General features: G+C 38.6%; 1 protein-coding gene across 1 annotated transcript in view; it reads right to left on the bottom strand.

Moving 5' to 3' along the window:
* Nucleotides 1-13174, bottom strand: part of LOC150085829 (peptidyl-tRNA hydrolase 2, mitochondrial-like) — a 35658-nt gene extending 22484 nt beyond the window's left edge. Inside the window, exons 1-2 of the mRNA XM_090373510.1 lie at nt 12946-13174; nt 7550-7639 (exon numbers count right to left, since the gene is read on the bottom strand). Of these exons, the coding sequence (XP_090229636.1) occupies nt 7550-7639; nt 12946-13080 (225 nt within the window). The 5' untranslated portion in view covers nt 13081-13174. The remainder of the gene's footprint in view (nt 1-7549; nt 7640-12945) is intronic.
* Between the last annotated feature and the right edge of the window lie 408 nt (nt 13175-13582).

The raw sequence follows: 13582 nt of genomic DNA, 5'->3' as shown, positions 1-13582 counted from the left end.
CCATTAGTATGTGCCCAGGAATTAAGATGATCAATGGCTTTATGCAGTTGTCTTTCAATAACCCTCATGTTGCATGACTGACAAAATATGCTAAAGTCATCAACATAGAGAGCACTGTTTACAGTTGGAGGAAATTGTTGTGATGGAATTTACTTTGATGGCGAAAAGCGTGACACTTAATACTGATCCTTGTGGTACTCCCTCCTCTTGGCTGAAGGAACGAGAGAGTGAGGATCCAACATGAACTTGGAAAGATCGATTGGCTAAAACGTTTTTAATAAAAATGGGGAGTTGCCCTCTAAGACCAAGGCTATGCAAATCTTTTAAGATGCCAAATCTCCAAGTTGTGTCATACGCTTTCTCCATGTCAAAGAACACTGACACCAAGTGTTCGCGTTTTAGGAAAGCATCCCGGATGGATGTTTCCAGTCTAATAAGATGGTCCAAAGTAGACCGGTTCCTTCGGAAGCCGCACTGGATATTGGAGAGAAGGTCATTTGATGCTAAATACCATATTAAACGAAAATTAACCATTCTCTCCAGGATTTTGCACAGACAGCTAGTCAGAGCAATAGGACAATAATTAGTAGTGACTTTTGGATCCTTTCCTGGCTTAGCAAAGGCAAGAACGATTGCCTTGCGCCAGAAATCCGGAAACTGCCCTTCAATAAAGATTCTGTTATATAAAAGGAGCAGATAATCCATAGATTTTAGTGAAAGATGCTTAATCATTTCATAATGGATGCCATCTGGTCCAACAGCACTTGCTTTGGAAAGAATAAGAGCTCTTTTCAGTTCCTGTATAGTGAATGACCTGTTATATGGATAGACACTCTTAGACTTAAAATTAAGTGCCTGTTTTTCGATTTTTTGTTTCAGGACCAGGAACTCTGGGGAATACGAAGATGTTGCAGAGATATTAGAGAATGTTTCTCCAAGAGAATTGGCTATTGCAGTTGGATCTGCAATAGTGCATCCATTATAATCTAGGATTGAAGAAGGGTGGTATGTATATTTTCCCATCATTCTCCAGATTTTATCCCAGACCAACTTAATACTAGTGGACTGAGTAATTGACGAAGTAAAACGGATCCACGATTCCTTTTGACTCTGACAGCGAATGTAGCGTGCTTTGGCTCATGCGGGTTTAAAGGCTATAAGGTTGGTCGTGGTAGAATATTGGCGGAATATCCCCCACACTTTGTTTTGAGCCTTTTTTGCTGCTGTGCATTGTGAATTCCACCAAGGTTTGGGAAATGGTGGAAACCGGGCAGATGTTTTTGGAACAGCATTCACAGCTGCTTGGGCTATAATTTCTGTGATGTATGTTACTGCTTCATTGATAAACTCCTGACTGACGGTACTGATGTCAAAATTTGCCTGATGTTGGAAGGCAGTCCAGTCAGCCTGATCAATCTTCCACCGTGGTAACCTGAAAGGAAGACATGGTCTCCCACTGTGTAACGAGGTTATCACAGGAAAGTGATCACTTCCATATGAGTTCTCTTCCACTTCCCAAGTGAGTGAAGGGAGTAGAGAAGGAGAGCAGATAGAGAGATCAATTGCAGAAAAAGTATGGGTAGGCATGTGGAAGTAAGTGTTGGCTCCAGTATTTAGAAGGGAAAGGTCATTGTCATTTAGCATACGCTCTATGACTCGTCCCCTTCCATTGATGTTAGCACTACCCCACAGGGTGTTATGTCCATTAAAATCCCCGAGAAGCAAGAAAGGGGGAGGCAACTGCATTACAAGATCATCAAGGTCTTCCTGGGAGATGTCAGTCCCAGGTGGCAAATAAATAGAGCAGACGGTTAATAAAAATCCCACTGAAAGGCGAATTGCAACAGCCTCTATGCTGGTTGTAACTAGCAAGAGCTGAACTGGGGTCTGGTTGCCCACAAGGATAGCCACTCCTCCATGAGCAGGACCATCCGCAATTCTATCCTTACGAAAAATTGTGATGTTATGCATAGTGGGATCATTATTTGCCTTTAGATAAGTCTCCTGCAAGCAAAAGCAAACTGGCTCGTGCTTTTGCAGGAGGGCCTTGATGTCATCAGTATTTCGCCGGAATCCACGACAATTCCATTGTAGGAATTTAGCCATTATTTTGGCTTGGTGGGTCCATCAGGTGGCTTCCGATGTTTTTTTTTTTTTTTTTTTTTATGAAAACCCCAAACACAAAAGGTATCAAAACCTATAGTACTTAGTACCGTGCATGGGTTGAAGGAGAAGTATGGGGGGGAGGGGGATGCCGGAAACTTTGCTCTAGAGACTAAACATGGGTTTCACCACTGAGGGCTTACTTTTATCAGTCTTGGATTTATCTTTTTTGGGGAAGAATGGACACTGTCCCATGTCCATTTCTTCCTCCGCAAAGAGTTCCAAGACTAATTCATCCGGTACCTCCTTATTCTCTACATCCATTGTTTCTGATGTCCCGGGTGACTCTTCTGAACATTTTGGCTTTTCTTTACCACTTGGTTTTGGTAGTGGTGGAGTACTAGGAGGTACGGATATAGGAGTGGCAGCCGATTGTATTTTTTTGGTGGGCTTTTGTGAACTCAATAAATAGCGTGCAATCGGAGTGAATGACTCTCATGGTGGTATAGCATCTCAGTTTGTGTCCCGATAGTGCACTTAGCAGAAACCTTCTGGGAATATGAAGGTTTCCTGCTATTTATTGGTTGGATACGTTTTCTGGCCTCTGGGTAGGAGATATTCAGCTCTGTTTTCAGTTTTTGGATTTCTTTTTCATCCTTCCACCGCTGGCATGCTCTTGAGTAGGCGGGGTGCTCTCCTTGGCAATTGACACAGATCGGTTTTGGAGCTGAACATTCCTTGCTCTCGTGGTCTTTAACACCACATCGAGCACAGGCAGGGTTACCACGACAAGATGTTTGTGAGTGGCCGTATTTTTGGCATCTAAAACACCGCAGTGGGTTTGGGATATAAATCCTCACTGGACAGTTTAGATAGAATGCCTTGATGGAACTTGGAGGCCGTGGGGTGTTAAATGTGAGGATAAGAACTCGGGTAGGGACGAGATTCCCATCCTTGCGTATCGATATTCTCTTAACAGCTGTCACTCCTTGGTCTTTTAATTCAGAGCAGATCTCTTCTTCAGAAACATGAAGAAGGTCCCACTCTGATATAACACCATGTGAAGAATTCAGAGTTTTGTGGAGGATTACGGTGATAGTTATTCCCCCTAGGGATGTAGACTTTATGAATTTTTCTGCTTGTTTTGTGGTAGAAGCTTCAACCAAAAGGTTGCCAGAACGCAGTCTTTTTACAAATTTAGGTGACCCTGCCAACCCTTCTAATCCTTTCTGGATAAAGAAGGGTGACATCTTTCCAATTGACTGCTCTCCGGTGGAATGGAGAATGAGGAAAAGCGGTGTCACTGATGGTGGTGGTGGTGGTGTATCCTCAGTCCTGGCTCTTTTTGCAGAGGTGTTTACTGCGTCATCATCTCGATTAGGTAGGGGCCCTTCTGGGACCCCAGAAGAATTTGAATTTATAATACTCATAGGAGTAAAATAAAAATTTCCGATGCCCTAAGTACCTCACCCACCACGGAGCCCTACGAGGGGACGTCCACTTGTGAACTAGCAGGTACTGCATACACGAATGGGATGCCAAGTTAGCTTAGAGGCACCATACCCACGTTTCCAATAAGCCTTGATCCCGTCCCAGGACCAAAGGGAGGGAGACTTATTGGAATGCAGTTGACCCTAGCAGTAAGAACCACCCGCCGATTGATCCCAGTTGGGCCGGTCCGGGACCACCCGTCTTGTCAAAGCAGGGGGCCAAAGTGGTGTATTAAGGCTGGGCCCCTCTACAACCAGGATCCCCCTTTCCGAATTCCACGGGTCACGGCGCACGGCTGCACACACCGGATTCCAAAGATGTAACCCTGGAACCAAGGTATGGGCGTTAGATCCCGGTGATGCTAATCTGGAAGCCCAGCAGCATCACTGGGAGGTCCCCTCACCATGTACAGGTGCCCACGTCGAGGGGATACAGATCTGTATGCCTCACTTTAGGAAGGATGTAGATCTGCTGAAATGGGTGCAGAGAAGGGCAACCAGATTGGTGAAGGGAACAAAAGGGTGCTCTTACCTAGAAAGGCTTTAGTTCTGGAAATTGCAGCCTCTGAAGACAAGGCACCTGCAGGGTGATCTGATTGAGGTGTTTAAGGCCTTGAATGGAATGAGTAAGCTGAAAGTGAATGGCATTCTTCCTCTTGATGCTAATCTGGAAGCCCAGCAGCATCACTGGGAGGTCCCCTCACCATGTACAGGTGCCCACGTCGAGGGGATACAGATCTGTATGCCTCACTTTAGGAAGGATGTAGATCTGCTGAAATGGGTGCAGAGAAGGGCAACCAGATTGGTGAAGGGAACAAAAGGGTGCTCTTACCTAGAAAGGCTTTAGTTCTGGAAATTGCAGCCTCTGAAGACAAGGCACCTGCAGGGTGATCTGATTGAGGTGTTTAAGGCCTTGAATGGAATGAGTAAGCTGAAAGTGAATGGCATTCTTCCTCTTGCTAAGACTACACACATGAGGGGGGCATAAATTTAAGTCGAGGAAGGATGGTTGCAGGATAGATGTGCAGAAATTTGCCTTCAGCCAGCAGGTGGTTGATTGATGAAACAGGCTTCAACCTGTTGTTGTGGAAGTTAATGGGTTGAATAAATTCAAGGAATAACTAGACAAATTCTTGGAGGGTATGGATGGGAAAAGTGTGTAGTGTTTTTGTTTTTTTTTTCTTTTTTATGAGCTTGCTTTCTTGCATCATTTGCCTCTACTGCTACTACTACTATATATGAGGTACATTCAAAAGTTCAAACAGTAAAAAGAACTTTATTATAAAATTTATTGAGTGAACAGTTGAGCTTATTAACCTAACCACCTTCAAAGTACTTTCCATTTTCCTTAACGTCATCCACCGCAGCAAAATGACGACCACAAAGCAAACCCCATTTTCAGTTTAGGGAACATCCAGAAATCAACTTGTGCAAGGTCAGACCAAATTTTTTCTCAGCCAAATATTGCTGAATCCAGTCATCTTTCCATTTTTGATGTTGTCTTTGCCTCACATTCTCACACAAATGTCAACACTTCAAAATAGTAAGGTAGCAGTAATACTTTTCCCTCTAAATGCCTGATCGTTGACAAAAAAACAATTAGCATGACTTTAACATTGTATTTTGTTGCATGAGCCTTCCTGGGCTATGGGGACATTTTTGTGTGCCATTTGCCATTTTCTACCTTGGTCTCGGAGAACACCCAACTTTCAACCTAAGTGTCCACTTTTCTTAGGAAGCTTGAATCCTACATAGATTTCTCAAACACATCACCTGCAATGGCTTTCCTGCAGTCCATTTCATCATCCGACAGCAAGCAAGGAACAAACTTTGCATATATATGACACATCCCTAAATCTTGCATCAGGATTGTGTATACTCATGTCTACAGATAGTCCAACTTCATGAGCAATCTCAACAAGTCATTTGCTCATCATTTCACAGGAGCTCCATCACTTTCGTGACATCAACGAGCATCCACTGCAAGAATCATCATCCAGTGTTTCCTGTCCGTTTTTAAACCAAGTGAACTGCTATTTTCTTCATAGCATCATCTCCATAAACTTTCTGTAATGCTTGCAGCATCACTTTTCCCAAGTTTAAAGAAGAACCTGATGTTAGCATGCTCTTCAAACTGTGATTCTGCAATCAATCAGCTGTGACACATGAATAAAGTGATTGTACCAGTTCCCACTTGCCATGAATGTTCACCAAGTCAATGTCAACACACCATGGAACGTTACGGCCACAGTACAAATACCAGCATGGGATTCCAAGGCCTTTTTGAATGTACTACATATATATGTTGTATATTCAAAAGTATTACATATATATTTTGAACGTACTATGTATATATGTATTTGTGTGTGGGCACTGTGGAGTACCTATGTATATATGTATGCATTTTTGAGGTATGGGTTCCGTGACGAATGTACGTATGTATATTTTAAGAATGTTACAGATAACATGTCCATTTATGCATAAATTGTCTATAAATCTTCAAATAGGTGTTGTCATATCTTAACTGTGTTCCAAAGTAATTGTAGCCTCTACAGAGCATGGCAACCAGGCACCTTAGAGGGGACCTGATTAAAGTATATAAGGTTCTGAGAGGGGATAATAAAATTAATGAAGGCAAAATTTTCTGGGCCATGCATTCAAAGTATGGAGATAGAGGTTTGTTTATGCTGGATTGTAGGAAGCTTCTTCTTTTTTTTGCCAACAGGTTGTTAATTACTGGAATAAGTTACCTCTATGGGCAACTGAGGCTGACAAGCTTGGGCAAATTCAAACGTCAGCTGGATAGTTTTTTCTGTTTATCTTTTTATTTATTACTATTTATGTTTTTATTTATTATTATTATTATTATTTTTTTTTTTGCTTCAGAAAAATCCTGTGGCTTCCTTGCCTAATACTAATTTAAAATAGACAGCAGTAAAGAAGTAACTTTGAAATTCAAAATACAAACGTACCTGTTAGCATAAACTGCTCAATTTGAATATACATACAAAAGCCCTAAAATTGAACAAATTTCAGAATTCTGATCTAGAAGTTGATCAAAGTGAATCGTGTGATACATAAATAGATGTAGAGAATATTAGAATATCAAAAATATAAGTAACAACATGCTGTTATTTTTCATTATCTTTTTTACAATTTTCTGTAAACAGTTCTTTTTTTTTTTTATGCTGATTTGATTTTTGACAATTTCACTCAATGTTTAACAATAAATTCAAAATAAGAACAAATTAATATTTAAAAATTTATGTAAAAAGTTTTCATTTTAACAAAACTTCAAAATTCCACAAAGAAACACTGCAGAGCACACTGTCACAGAAACCCACTTGCACTATCAGCAGCCTACCTTTGTAGACAATGGATCCATAAACATTCTGAAAACTCCTGCACAAATACACAGCCAAGAATGTGATGGTCCAAAAAGGTATGGGAGAACATGATGTTACAGATAAAATGGCTATAGCAGGAAGGAAGGAAGGAAGAGAGGAAGAAAACGGAAAAGGCTGATCCCAAATAGTTGTCTTATGACGGTGGTGATGATTATATTTTCAAATCGCTTTCCAGAAGGTTTGGGCACAGTTAGTTATGGTCACCATATTTGCTGGAATTTAAACTCTGCAATTCTGTATTTCTGCAATACTGCAGAAATCATCTATAAGATCAGAAACTGAACCTACCAGCACAGAAATTGATAAAGGCTTCAACTGTTCTGTGGTCAAAACACAAACAAATCTGAAACAGAGAAGGGCAACTTCTTTGAGTTTAAGAGCTTTGCTTTGTTTCCAGATGGCAGCAGACATCAGTTTTATAGTTTTATAGAATAGCAACCAAAAGGTTTAGCATATAAATTTTTGGTCAAATTAACCACTCAAAATCAAGAGAAATTTAAAAATAGCAGGTTTTTAAAAACAAAGATAATATGAACTCATTACACTTACTTGAGCTGCTACCTTTCCTTTTCCCATTTTTAAATCATTCCTTACTACTAAAATTAATTTACATTCCCCAGTCAAAGAATCCACGTAACTCTAAAACACAAACAAATTGATATATTTATTGAATGGAAAAATTAAAATAGCACATCACTTTTTGTCAAAATTTTAATCACAATATTAAATTAAAGATAAGCTACTATAAGTAAATTTACATACACATTTCAAATATCTGACTAAAACTGATTGATGTACAGGGCAGTCCAAAACTGTAGCTCCCCAATCACATACATGGAAATAATGTCATAGAATGGGCATAAAGTAACGGCTTCCTTCAACTGTTCTGTGGTCTGGTATCTTTCCATGGACACACACTCTTTAATTGTACCACATAGCACACTGTCACAGGAAGAACGATCAGGACTTCTTGAAGGCCAGTGAATAGGTTACCTCAGATGTGCTGATCCTCTCCATACAAATTAGACACCAATCTGCTAGAAGATTCAGTTTTTGATGAATGAAAGTTTAATTTCAATTTGAGATTATTTTTCATATGTGTTAGCACTGGTTTTAGGGATTTCAATTCAGATGAGCCCGTACACTTGCTCAATATGAATTTATGATCTGATTGAGCAAGCAGAAGAATGCTGTCAGCATTGAGCATGCTCAATCCATTCAAGTTCTTAGATACATCTATCAGATCACCTCACAGGTGTCATTTCCAGATGCATATCTGGACATGTTAGAGAATTTCCTTTATAACCCAACTGCAGGATAGCAATGACAGTGACTTGATTTTCCAACACAATGGAGTTCCACCACATTACCCAAAGAAGTTAATGCATACCTGAACAGTATTTCCCAAGAAGTAGATTAGGAGAGGAGGATCAATTTTGTGGCTTCTCAAGATTCCAGATTGACTCCTTTAGATTGTCCTTTCTGGGGTTCATGAAGGGCCAGGTATATGTTCCACCTATGTCAGAAACCATTACAGAACTTAGGCCACACATTTGTAAAGCGATCAGTTGCACCGACAAGGATTGAAGGATTGGTCAGATTAGTCAAGAACTTAAAGGGGTACTCTTACCACAGAAGACTACAGTAATGCAAATTGCAGCACTCAGAAACTAGGAATTTGCAGGGAGGCCTGACTGAAATGTTTAAGGATTTAAATAATTGAATAAACTTAATAATGATGGCATTCTTACTCTTTGTTGGACAGCACACACAAGGGATTGTAATCTTACATTGAAAAAGGATGGCTACAGGATAGAAGTGTGCAAATTTTCTTTCAGCCAAGGTAATTGAGTGTTGGAACAAACCACCATCTGGTATTATGGAAGTGAGTAGTTTGAATAAATTTAGGCAAGAATTAGAAATATTATTACAGAGGATGGGCAAATGGAATGGGTAGCATTTTTTTTTTTTTTTTTGGCTGATGCTATATAAGCTTGCTTCCTTGCATCATTTGCTGCTGCTGCTACTACTACTACTACTACAAATATAATAATGTTAATTTGGTATTAGTGGCACAGACACACTACTCACTGTCTTAAGACTGACATTTCTGCTTGTAAAGTTTCAATAAATCATAAACATCCTGGACTTTTCTTTGAAGTTTAATTTGCTTGCTCTTCTTTTTCTCCATTCAGATTGACACTTTCATTTTGCATCACAAAAGTGTTAATTTTCCCTCCTCCTTAACACATGAAAACAGCACTACTTAATCTTTTGTTGACACAGTTACAGCTTGGCTTCAGTTTTCTCTTTTAACAGTTTTCTACAATTACCAATATATATATTCTAGACCAGCATTTCTTCTCTTCATGTTTCTTTTATTTTCATTAGAAGGCCATTTTCTAAGCTTTTCCTACTGCATTACATTCAGATCATTAGTGCTAGCCCCAATCTTGTTTGTAAACAAATAGATGGCTGTTTATCACAACATACTCTAATGGCTGTCAGCTGAGAGTGTGGCAAATCTCTCTCTATATGACTGGATCTCCTCAAGAGCCTTAACAATACTGCAGTAGTGTTCTCCATAAACAGGTTTGGAAAACTAATTTTAGAAAAGACACAGGTCCATTGGTTGTTGTTGTTGTTATTTGGTTTTTAGGAGCATTAGCAACTAAGGCCATATTGCTCCGGGGATATGCGGTGGTCATTCCCTGACCTTTCCACATCCTCCGTATTTGGTGGGATCACGGGCTCAAACCCCGGTCTAATCAAGAAGCGTGTGCTACGCACTGCTGCTCCTGCCCACCTGGCTACAGAGGCGCCAGGTCCATTGGAAAGGGTTCAGAGGTGTGTTAGTTTACAGAATACATCTTTCTTGGTAAAAATATTGTTTGTGTCCCCAATTAATCCTGTTGTGCTGTTGTGTTTTGTTTAAACTCCAACACAACCACTAGGTCAGAAGAGTTAACAATTAATCATTCTGACAGTGAATACAATTGCTAACTGTATTTTGCAGTAAAATGCCTTGATATCTTTAACCATTCCACTGACCTTTGTATCATTTTGAAACCTAGAAAATATGCTTATTTGATATGCTTTCATCAATACTGTTAATAAATACTGAAAACAGTAAAAGTTCCAGCACAATCCTAGGGACACCAATAATAACATTAGGGGATACAAAACATTTTTAGCAAGAAAGACTGCAGTTTTGTAAACCAAGGCATCTGGAAAATAAATGTCTACATTGTGACCTAACTGAAGTCTTTAAAAGGGATAAAAAAACAAAAAATTCAAATTATTATATTAGGGCCACCCGTAATTTTTACATATACCCGTTTATGTAATGTCTGGAAATTGCGTGTGTTCTCTGTTTGATTTGCCTCTTTTGCTGGAAAAAAAAACCTTGCTATCTACACCTGAGACCGACTAACTCAGTCAGAGAGTGAAAAGAGCCCATTAAAGTACCTCGCATAATCGACGGGATTCGAATCTCGGCCTTTTCCACCCAGTATGGAGAGGACGGTGATGACCCCACTGTGCTACCCATGCAGACTTAACAGGGGTAAGTAAACTAAATGTTATTATCATCTTTACTCTTTCTCAGTTGACATACACAAGGTGACATCAATTTAAACTAAAAAAGGCCGGTTGCAGGATAGCTATATAGCTTATACAGAAATTTGCATCCTGCCAAAGTAATTGACTGTTGGAATAAATTTCAAACTGGTGTTCTGAAATAAATAGTTTAAATAAATTTTAAAAAACGGTTTGGGAAATTATTAGATGGAATGAGCAAATGAAGACAGGTTAAAAAAGTTAGTTTTTTTTTTTTTTCTGATGCAGTACAAACTTTGCTTCCTTGCAACATTTTGCCAATAACAATACCATATTGTTAACAACCTGAATGTCAATACTTCAAAAATTTATAAAGAAAATGTCTCAATATAAACAATATAATCTTTAACAAACATGAAAATGAATGATCTGATAACATCGTGGTGACAGCATGCATTAGGACTACACCAAGCCCAACACTATCCAAAAACTGTTCTAAGTTCACAGTTTTAATCATAATGTAATTTACTGTTAAAACTTTTGAATCACAAGATGCCTAATGCCAAACCTCATGATTTTCCATACCAACCTAGATGATAAAGGTTTTTCATCAAAAATAAACTGGAAATCATACTGTCAGTGTGGTTTTAGGTGGCCTGGCCTATGCTTCACAACTGCCACATGCCCACATCATAATAAAAAAAAGGAAAAAACTTCAAATTCATAACCTATGTGCATAAACTTGTCTAACTTTACAAGTTAATTTGTAACTGCAGTCACACTGCAAAATAATGCACATTTTGTCTGGGCAACCACATTTTTTATTATTATTATTTTAGGGTTGCCCTTAATTGAATACATTCACCCGTATTTGTGTCTGTAAATTGTGTGTGTGTTCTATGGTCAATTTGCCTGTTTTGCTGGACGAAAAAACCTGTTTCTGGGGAGAAAAACCTTGCTATCTATGCCTGAGACCGACTAACTCAGCCATGGAGTGAAAAAAGTCCATTAAAGTTCCTCGCATCATCGACGAGATTCAAACCCGGGCCTTTCCCACCCGGTGTGGGGAGGATGGTGACGATACCACTGTGCTACCTGCGCAAGATGCTGGGCAACCATAATGAAATAAATGTTGTTGTAAAACTGTTTCAAGGCACATTAACAATTTCCCATCAACAGTACCTTCAAACGGCACCATTTACCAGCTGACCAATTTTGGTTCAGAAATTGCATCATCTTTCAGTTAACAAGCAATGACTGTCAAAGTAAAACCTTGATCTGTATGTTTATGTCATTTTTTTTTAAATATAAGCTTTTATCTATTCAAATTTTTAAGATCAAATATCAATATCATTTAAAATTTGGTAAACTCCAGATCTTGGGTACTAGTCTATATTTCGACAAATGGACAGAAACAAAGCAGTGATTGGCAGGTGCCACTCACTGCCCTCCTAGGTTGATATGCCTAGGGTGTTTTTCCCCCTGCTTGCCACTGTGGAAAAAGAGTGCCCAGTTTTAAACGGGGAACTCTTTTCCTATTTTAAAACAGCAGGGTGGTGGTGGTGGGGGGGTATAAACACCCTACCTAAGCAAAGTGCCCCCCTCAACAACAAAAAACAATCAGAAGGAAACTGACTTCATAATAATCACCCAATCACAAAACTCGACCATACAATCCCTCCGTTCTACGACAACGCCCACTGCACAGAGACAAGTGGCACCCAAATAATGGAGTTTAGCCAAAATATTTATATAATCATGAGTGTACATTTTATTGAAATTTAAATTTAAAATGCTTGGCAATAAAGTTAGGAAAATTTAAAATGGACAGACATGCTCATCTCATAATCCAAGAACTAGCCAAACTAATTCCAAAGCAGTCTATGAATCGGATTTTAGGTATACAAAAGTTAATTAACATTCAGGTTTATCCTCAACCAGTGCAAAAAGAAAAAAACAAACTGCTCAAAGCCAGGCTATCAGTATTTTCTATGTGGTGACCCAATACGTTTGCAGTTTAGTAAAACAATGGAAAAAGTGCAATTTATTTATTTATTGTTACTTTCATGAGTCTAATATTTAAAATGCTCTCCAAGCATTTTATTGCATTTTTAATTTAAAGCTTTTTTTTAATTTTTTTTAACTTAAAAAATAAAATACATTGATAAAATACTTTGGTATTTTTGAAAATTTTAATCAATTTTGTTGGATTAACATATATCACAATGACTAAATTTTATCTATCATTCAAATTATTTTGCGACCCTCCATATGTGATTATTTTCTGATTCTATCTAATTCTGTATACGTTACAAAAGCTTGCATGTGTAATCAACCATGAACATAATACAACTAACCAGAATATATATTATGCCTAAAATAATTACCTCTTCTGCTATGCTACTTTCTCTGAACACACTAGGCATTTTTAACCTAAATTTCCCCCTAAAAAACCACCCTAAACAAACTCCACAACCAAAAGCAGCTAAAGTAAACATTGTGGATTCATTGGCAGTTATCATGTTCGTAATGTATTAAAAGTTCAAAACTGATATTTCCCGTTATGTAAATATAATTATTTAATTAATATGTATATAAATATAAATCAACCTCTAACAACAAATGAACACATTGCACCAAAACATGCGGTCCCACAAAATTGTCAAAAAAATATATACAGTATAATAGTAATAATAATTGCGATCTTAGCGCCACTGTAATCAGAAAGAAGAAACATTACTAGTACGTGTCCTTTGTAGTTTATAACGAAAAAATCGTTAGCCTTATTATTATTATTATTAGCCTTATAGTGCAAGGAAGCCTGAGGCTTATGCTGCACCAGTCAAAAAAATTCCAAGATACCCTGAGAGAGAGGAATCACCAAGAAAGAGTAGATATCCAGCTCAGGACCCAGGGTGTGCCAAGCCAATACTCACCAGATGTCAGCCCCCGGGGGTATTTTTGAGGTAAAAAAAAAAAAAAAAAAAAAATCCTGCAAAATTGAAGCTCTCTTATGGGACGGGA

The sequence above is a fragment of the Mastigoproctus giganteus genome, chromosome 5, assembly GCF_048544385.1.
Source record: "Mastigoproctus giganteus isolate SK-2022 chromosome 5, ASM4854438v1, whole genome shotgun sequence".
NCBI lineage: Eukaryota > Metazoa > Arthropoda > Arachnida > Uropygi > Thelyphonidae > Mastigoproctus > Mastigoproctus giganteus.
Note: the sequence above shows the minus strand (reverse complement) of the source record. Positions and strands in the feature narration are given on the sequence as shown.